A 9246-nucleotide genomic window follows, 5' to 3' on the forward strand; every position below is an offset into this window, starting at 1 on the left:
AAAATACTAGGGGCCCAACAAATGCTTGGGAAAAGTATAAAATAGGGAGGCAGGGGGCAGAACCAGGCGGGAGTAAAGGCAACAGTTTCTAGAACCAGACTGCCCACATCTGAATTCTGAGTCTACCACCATCTTCAGATGTCCTATAAAGCCACCTAACATCTCCACACTCCGTTCCCTCTGTGTAAACAGGGACGATGATCACAGTCTCTCTTTCATAGGCTTCTTCTGAGAATTCTATCCGTTGATATTTCTAAAGTTCCTAGAAGGGTGCCTGGCCCACAGTAAGTGCCACCACGGAAGTATTTGTTCAAGGAAATGGAGAGCAGTAAACATAGGCAATGCTGGCTGTAGCTATAGATAATGCAATGGAAAGATGTTACGGACATTCTAAATTATGGGGTTTTCTTTTTATAAAACAGCAATAAAATAGGCATTATTTTTAAAAGAGATTACCTTCTGTCCTGAAATCCCATAAATGCCAATCAATTCTTCAATTCCATCCAGGACAAGTATACATGGCTTTAAACTGATGGAAGCAATGAAGACTTCCACAAGAAGTGGAAAGACCAACGCATTTGAGTCTTCGTTAAGAAGATCAGTTTCAAGCTGACTACCTAGAGCACAGGAATTGGCTCAAATTAGGCGAAAGTGTTTCCATCACTGCTAGAATATGTTAATGGGATGGGGAGGCGGAAGGGGCTGGGAACAATGAGTGCTATTCACAGCTGTACAGCTGACACGTATAGGTATATGTGTGATTAGCAGCCTAAAAATATTCAACCCAAAAGGGATAATGATATTTACCACCAGATGTCTCCTATACATTTTCAGGATTTTATATAAAAAAATATTTTGTATGATCCAAAGCATTACTCTTGTTCTCCAAAATGTAAAAATAGATCATGTTACAAAGAGCTGGATGGGGAGGAAGAGAAGTCTACATGGTCTGTGAAGTTTCTGCAGCTCTGTAACGTCAGAGGGCTCTATAGGGGCCTCAGCCACCACCCCCGGGTGGTCCTCCCCCCTGGCACCTAGACTCTTCGCTCCTTGCCCACATTAAACCTGACATAACCAATCCTAAATTACTCTACCCACAATATTGGACCCCAGACCTTGGATTCTGGAAATTATCAGGGAGAATTAGGTAACGAACCAGCAAAGGGTATAGGATGTAATACGAGGACCACTTTCAAACTCTGGTTAAGTGACATTGTAGTAGCGACACAAAATTGTAATCAGCTACCTAATACTCTTTTTTTTTTAAGATTTATTCATTTATTTTAGAGAGAGAGAATGCATGTCCTGGGGATGGGGGGTGGGGGGTGGGGGGGAGCAGAGGGAGAGAGAGAGAATCTTGAGCAGGTTCCATGCCTAGCCTGGAGCCCAACACGGGGCTCGATCTCATGATCCTGAGTTCACAACCTGAGCCAAAACCAAGAGTCTGACGCTCAACCAACTGAACCACCCAGGCGCCCCTCAACTACCTAATATTCTAAGGATATTTTACTACATACAACTTTGATCTTGCTTTTATTTTTCAAAGGCAACATTTCCCATAGAAATTTAGGCATATTAGAATCTAGAAAACCAAGTTATGTAAAGAAGCTTTAATGGATTTAGTCTCTCAGATGCATTAAGATTCTGTTAGAAGCATTGAGAATAATTATGTTTAACAACTACTTACTGGCTGCCTGTTATGCGCAAGGTGCTGTGCTAGCTGCCAAGAGGAGATAAAATGATCTGTAAGATAAAGTCAAGGAGTTAAGGGAAGTGAAAATGGGTTCTGTACAGAAATAATCACGTTTGAAGGCAGAATATGAGTCTGAAGGTTACTGGAGTTTGATGCAGAACCATCACAATAAGGAAAAGTTTCGTGCAGAAGACATTTGAGATGAGCCTTGAAGAGTGCACAGGTAGAGATGAGGGCAAGGGTATATCAAGCAAGACAAGGCAGAGGTGAAGGTCTGGAGGAAGGAAAGTACATGAACATTCAAAAAACAGGAAGTTGATTAGAGCAGTGGAACTCAACAGGGGAGGCCCGGGGATTCTAGACGTCCTACAACACAGGACATTCACGCACAATGACGCTGTGTCCTGGGGTCTACCTGACTTCCAAATGTTCTGTCAGTCACATTGGGGCGGGGGGGGGGAACCTTACTAATTACTTCACCTAGAAACCAACTCCATTTTCGTGTAAACGCAAAGTAATTTGCACAGATTTAAAACACATAGAATTTGGGCGCCTGGGTGGCTCAGTTGGTTAAGCGACTGCCTTCGGATCAGGTCATGATCCTGGAGTCCCGGGATCGAGTCCCGCATCGGGCTCCCTGCTCGGCAGGGAGTCTGCTTCGTCCTCTGACCCTATCCCCTCTCATGTGTTCTCTCTCTCTCATTCTCTCTCTCTCAAATAAATAAATAAAATCTTTAAAAAAAATAAAAAATAAAATAAAACACATAGAATTTTCTAGGAATACAACTACCATATAAAGTGATGGAAGATTATATATTGCTTCGTCTGAAATGATACCAAGATTTGTTCGCCACTTCAGAAAATCCTAGCCCTGATAGGAATATTGCTCATAATGCTTGAACCTTGAATATAACACACCAGTGCCAGTCTGTGCTAACAGCTATCACTTCCATGGTCATTTTCCAGAGAAAGGCAGGCACCTGCCTACTCCACTGTGGCCTCCGCTGGAACCATGTCTGAACGCTTACATATTGAAAAACGTTATTTTATAATAAATTACTTTATCTTTCTCCTTTACATTGTAGTAGAGGGTATTGTGTGTCTTCTTGTTATTGAGGTAGAAATTACATATAGTATTACATTAGTTTCAGGCGTACAACATAATGATTCGATATTTGTATACACTACAAAATGATCACCACCGTAAGTCTAGTGACCACCCAGCACCACACAGATACAAAAACATTTTTTTCAGGGCATCTGGCTGGCTCAGTCGTAGGGTATACGACTCTTAATTTCAGGGTTGTGAGTTCAAACCCCATGTTGGGCATGGAGCCTACTTAAAATTTTTTTTAAAAAAGAATTAAAAAAAATTTTTTTTTCTTGTGATAGGAACTTTTAAGATGTACTCTTACCCACTTTGAAATATGTAGTACAGGATTATTAACTATAGTCACCATGCTATACATAACATCACCGGGACTTACCTATCTTACAACTGGACATATTGATTTTTAAAGACATTTTTGTATTAGCAAATGACCATAAAATTAATGACTTGAAGGTTATATATGAATGTGAGACATAAAGGAGGAGAAGGGATCAAAAAAGATAGGGGCACCTCTCTGGCTCAGTCAGCGGAGCGTGCAACTCTTGGTCTCGGGGTCATGAATCCAAATCCCATGCTGGGTGTAGAGATTACTTAAAAAAAAATAAAATCAAAAAAAAAGATGATTTGTGCTTGTGTCACACAATAAAAAATATTTTTCAAGAGCCGGAAGAGCACAATTCATCTTGGTGCTTCATCCTTTCAGTTTTTCGGAAGTTTTTTCCCCCAAATTTTTAAAGTATGGGCAATATCGAGACTTCAGGCCTTAAGTAACTGAAGTTTAGAGCAGGAGGATTCTGGAAATCATGTAGTCTAGTCCAAATCTTCATTTTGTAGGTAAGGAAACAGGCCTAGGAAGGTGAAGAAACTTGAACACAAATCAGTGGGAGCTTTAAAAACACCGATTGGGCTAATAGTTTTCTTGCAAACAACACACCATCATTTAAAGATTACTCCATTTGAGTTTTCAAGCTGTGTGGGTCACCACCAGTGTGTATGATTCACCAGCACTCATATGTGGAAGGCATGCACTGCTCACCTCTTGCATGAAGCTGGTACAGAGGCTAAGTGACAAAACGGAGGTGAATGAACCTCAGAAAATACACACAGCCGAACAATCATAAAGCATAATATCACTCAGAATAATCAGCAAAAAAATAATCCCAGACAAAAAAAGGAAAAAAAAAAAACCTCAAGGAAGATACTTACAGATTGAGATCTATGTACACAAAGGAAAGCACTGGTTCAGTGTTTTTAAAATCCCATTTGGGGTAATTTGAATTATTTTTCCTCAAAATAATATTGAAGATAGTCAGAATTACTAGCAGTGGAAAATGATCCTAAACATGTCTCTTTATTCTGTTAGGGCCAAACTGTCTCTACTCAATGACAGTGGCCTATTGCCTAATTTAAATAGTAACATCTCAAGTGTTCAAAGACCCAGTCAGGATAGGTAAATTTATGGGGAGAGAAAAGAAGTCAATTGATACAATTTCAAAATACCTTGTAACAAAATGACTTAGTGATTGACTGATTTTTTTCAGTTTTGGGCAGTGTTATCTCTTGCCATTCAATAAGGATTTATTGAGAAACTTCCGTATTAGGCCCTGTGTCAGGCACAGAGTGGGACAATGTCCAATAAAATAGACATGGCTCAAACACATGTTATTTTTGATGTTGTTTATATGCATGAGTATAATGTTTTTATTATTTTTAAGCTAAGCTTTTTGTCTTACTTGTTTGAAAAAATGAACTTCTCTGTGCCACAGTAAGAAAAAAAAAAAAAAATAGACACGGCTCCCTGCACTCCCAGGACTATAAAGGGATACAGTAACACAAATAATGACAGGACCATGTATAAGTCATGCGGGACCAGGACAACAAGCTCACAGTCCTTGAAGGGAGACACCCACATAAACTAAAATACAATGGGACTGGGGCTATCCTTGCCACTTGACAGTTGGAGGTGAAGGAGAGAGGCATCCATCAGGCTCTCTTATTGAGAGGGTGCTCTTTATTATTTTTTTAAAGATTTTATTTTGAAGTACTCTCTACACCCAACATGGGGCTCGAACCCATGACCCCGAGATCAAGAATCACATGTTCCACCCGCTGAGCCAGCCAGGTGCCCCAAGAGGGTGCTCTTTAAAATAGGGCTGGGGCGCCTGGGTGGCTCAGTTGTTAAGCATCTGCCTTCGGCTTGGGTCATGATGCTGGGGTCCTGGGATCGAGCCCCGCATCGGGCTCCCTGCTCTGCGGGAAGCCTGCTTCTCCCTCTCCCACTCCCCCTGCTTGTGTTCCCTCTCTCGCTGTGTCTCTGTCAAATAAATAAATAAATAATCTTTTTAAAAAAGTAGAGCTTAAGGGAGGAGAAGGATTTCAACTGACCTGAGAAAAGGGAGGGGCCTTCCAGTAGAAGGGAACGGAAATGGACAGACAAGGAGGGACCGAAGTGACTAGCTGCTCCAGGGAGACCAAACCCATGGTGCAAAAGGCCAGAGACCCTGGTGAAGGCAGCCGGGCCTAGGGCACAAGGCTTGGCAAGCCCTGCCAAGAAGTCCTGTTAGTATTTCTGCTCATTCCACATCACTGATTTGAGGGCAGACTCTCCTGGGAACTGATGCTACGAGAGGACCCCAATGGAAATCATTCAGAAGAGGAAGTGTCCCTCTGTTGGTTCAAGGAGGCAAGACAGGGCAGTAATGAGGACGAGGGGCCTGGAGCTGGGCAAAGACCTGGTCTGAAGCCCTGCTCTGCCCACACATAGCTGCGTGAGCCAGCCACTCTGAGCCCATCTCTTTATCTGGGGCGAGAATGCTGGATGCTGACAGCATTAAATAAGATGCTGATAAAGCCCTTAGCACAGAGCCCGGCACTCAGAAAGCCAGTTCAGTAAATGGAACTCATTGTTCTTCGGGCTGCCGCCGGGCTCTGGGGGTAACAAGGCGAGGAAACATGTAAATAAGAAAGTCAGTGGCTCTCTCCTGACCTTCTGTGAAGCGTGTCACAGAAAGAACATCAGCAGCCTGTGAGGCAGGCGAGGGGCGTGGGAGTGGGGAGAGTGGACTCCAGCCCCGTCTTTTTTTTTTTTTTTAATTTGACAGAGAGAGACACAGCGAGAAAGGGAACACAAGCAGGGGGAGTGGGAGAGGGAGAAGCAGGCTTCCCGCTAGGGAGCCCGAGGCGGGGTCCTGGGATCATGACCTGAGCCGAAGGCAGACGCTTAATGACTGAGCCACCCAGGCGCCCCACTCCAGGCCCTTCTATCTGCAAGATCCCTCTACCCAGGCAGGCAGGGGTGAGGCCAGAGGAGCAGAAATGTGAGCTGCGCAGGGGGGCATTCCGGTGTCCCTTCTAGGGAGGGCGCCCGCAGGAGCTGTGGCTGTACCCTGCTGAGGGGACCTCAGCCCCCAGGGAACAGCTCTGCAAAGAAGCCGAATGTGCTCCAAGCACTTGACCTCCGGGCCAGCTGTGTTCTCAGCAGCAGCTCCTCCTCTTCCCCCACATCCACCTCACACAGGCGAAACCCAGCTTCCTGGCTCCCGCGGCCAAGCTGCGGTGCTTCCCCTCAGCCTCCTCCCTGGCTGTGGCTGCAAACTCTCCTGCATTGCCTGGCCCCCCACCCCCAGTCTAGCTAATGAACAGAAGTTTCTTGTTTCCCTTAGCAGGCCCCCGCCCTCTGCCTCTTTCTCTAGCTCAGTGAGGAATAATAATAATAATCACAACAGCAATCATACTAACAGCAACCGTGTGCCAGGGACTCTTTTAAGTCCTTTATCTGTAGTATCTCTACTCCTCACACAGCTTTATGTACATACTGTTAGTCCCACCCCTATCTTGCAGATGAGAAATCGGGGCGCACGTCGCTTAAGCAAACTGCCCAAGAGCACACAGCTAGTAAGTAGCAGGGCCAGGATGGAAGATGCAGGTGGGCCAAGAGCAGAAGCCCAGCCCCTGCCCTTGGCCTCATGCTGTTAATGAGGTGGGGGTATCCTTTGAGGGACACAAGGTGTCGCCTGAGTGTTTGCTATTCACAGGCTGTTCCTGAATTGATTCTACTTTGTCAACTTCAAGATCTGTTTGTTTTGAAGACAGTAGCTGTTTTTATCAGGAGCTTTCGGTACCTAAAACCACACTCATTAAAATCACAATTCGCTTTGGGAATAAAATCATAATTGGGCACGTTCGGTAGAGTTCATCTCCTCAGCCTGGCCAGACTGAACCCCCTTGGGCTGTGGCTGAGCAGGATCAGTGGTTGTCTTCTAGAACCAGTCATACCTGCTGCTACTGATTTTGATTTTACCCACTTTACATGCCCTGAGAAATGCAACCGCAGAGAAGTCATGCCCACGTGTTTACCCTATTTACTCACGGACACACACACGCACACATACACACTCACACAAAGGAGCTCAAATATCTGTCCCATCATATAGAGATAATACACATCCATCGAAACTCATTCTGAGCCCCACATACACACTCAATACCCAAATGCACGTTTGGCTACAAGCCCCACAGGAGAAGGGATGAGCTCCCCAAAGCACGTGGGGTCAGACATGCAAATACACAGCAGACACCCATTAATAATAATAGCTGTTATTTATCAGTGCTTACTCTATGCCAAGCACTGTGCTAAGTGTCTTTATTTTTCATACTTTACCTTAGTTAATCTTCTCAACTACCTAAAAGACATTTATTTTATTATCCACATTTTACAAACTGGGAACATGGAGGAGCCACAGAGAGTTAAAATAACTCACCGAAGCTCACACGGCTAATAAGTAGCAGTCGGGCTCCCAAACCACTCCTAGAACAGAGGTAGATCCCACACAACTGTTATCATTCCCCATAGACACCTTGTATCTTAACTAAATCTCATCCAAAGCAGAACTCTTTTGATTCCCCTCAAAACCTGCTGTCCCCACCCCACTGATAATGCCCCATCTCAGTACACAGCCCTCACCATCTATCTAGCTTCCCAAAGCTGTCCTCAACTCCTGTCCTTCAAGCCCCACATGCAATTTCTCAGGAGACTCTCAGTCCAGCGAAAGCCCTCCACCTCCTCTGCTCCTGCCCTCCCCAAGCCCCCGTCATCGCTTGCTTGGACCACTGCAGTAGCCTCTAACAAGCCTCCATACTTGCTCCCCTACATCCATTTTTCATACATCAGACTGACTTTAATCTTTTCAAAATAGCAATCATATTGTATCATTCCCCTGGTTAAGATCCCCCATTGGCCTCCCACTGTACTCAACAGAATCTGACCTAATATTCTGTGCAACAAAGCCCAGACCCAAAGTGGCCTGGCCTTCACCTCCTGCCAGTCACACTGGCCTGCTTTCCTTTCTAACTCACCTTTGTTTCTGGCTTAGGACCTGTATTACCTTAACTGTTCTCTCCACCTGGAATGTTCTAATCTCCACATGGCTAGCTCCTCCTTGTCCATGAGATCTTCACAGAGTATAGCAGAGATAGCTACTTGTCCTGCAAAAGTCCACACTCCCCCTTCCGGGGTGGGGTTAGCTTTCTGTCCCCACTTGACTCCCAGTGTGGCCATGTGGGCCCACGGTGGCCAAGTTCCTGCCAAAAGAATGGCAGGGGAAGTGATCTGGATCGCCGCCAGGCCAAGGCATTAAAGGAACAGGTGTGCCTTCCCCCCCCTTTTTCCTCTTCCTCTAGCCAAAGGCAGAGGACTCCAAGGCTCTAGGGGACGACACAGCCTCAAAATGGAAAAGGCCTGTGTCCCCAAATCATCACATGGAAGAAAGCCACTTGTTACCTAACTTAAGAACCCCTTACTGGATTGTTCCATGAGTGAGAAATAGACTTCATTCAAGAAGCCACTGAAATGGGACTTAGTTGTCACCACAGCTAGAGTTATTCTAATACAGAGACGCAGCCCTGGACCACTCAACCTAACTAGCACCCTGTCACCTTATCACATCACTCTGCATGGCGTTTATCACTATTTGTTTCTTGTTTATTTGTTATCTGCCTTTCTCAACTAGAACATCATATCTGTGGGAGCCATGACCTTATTCTCCTGAGGTGGACATCCCAGAACCCAGGGAAGTAAGTGTCTGGCACAGAAGAAGCAACCAATAAATACTCAGCAATGGGTGACTGAATGAGCACGTGAGTAAATGAACATGCTCAAGAAACAGTTACGGAGGGCGCCTGGGTGGCTCAGTTGGTGAAGCGACTGCCTTCGGCTCAGGTCATGATCCTGGAGTCCTGGGATCGAGTCCCGCATCGGGCTCCCTGCTCGGCGGGGAGCCTGCTTCTCCCTCTGACCCTCCCCCCTTTCATGTGCTCCCTCTCATTCTCTCTCTCTTAAATAAATAAAATCTTTTTTTCTTTTTTAAAGATTTTATTTATTTATTTGAGACAGAGAGAATGAGAGAGACATAGAGCACATGAGAGGGGGGAGGGTCAGAGGGAG

At 45.1% G+C, this 9246-nt stretch overlaps 1 protein-coding gene across 1 annotated transcript in view; it reads right to left on the reverse strand.

The window, feature by feature from the left end:
• Positions 1-9246, reverse strand: part of LOC102750641 (putative tetratricopeptide repeat protein 41) — a 76068-nt gene that overhangs the window by 57206 nt on the left and 9616 nt on the right. The window contains exon 4 of the mRNA XM_081822306.1: positions 457-617. Coding sequence (XP_081678432.1) covers positions 457-617 — 161 coding nt within the window. The remainder of the gene's footprint in view (positions 1-456; positions 618-9246) is intronic.

Source organism: Leptonychotes weddellii, chromosome 5 (genome assembly GCF_054177405.1).
Source record: "Leptonychotes weddellii isolate Sample4059 chromosome 5, ASM5417740v2, whole genome shotgun sequence".
Lineage (NCBI taxonomy): Eukaryota > Metazoa > Chordata > Mammalia > Carnivora > Phocidae > Leptonychotes > Leptonychotes weddellii.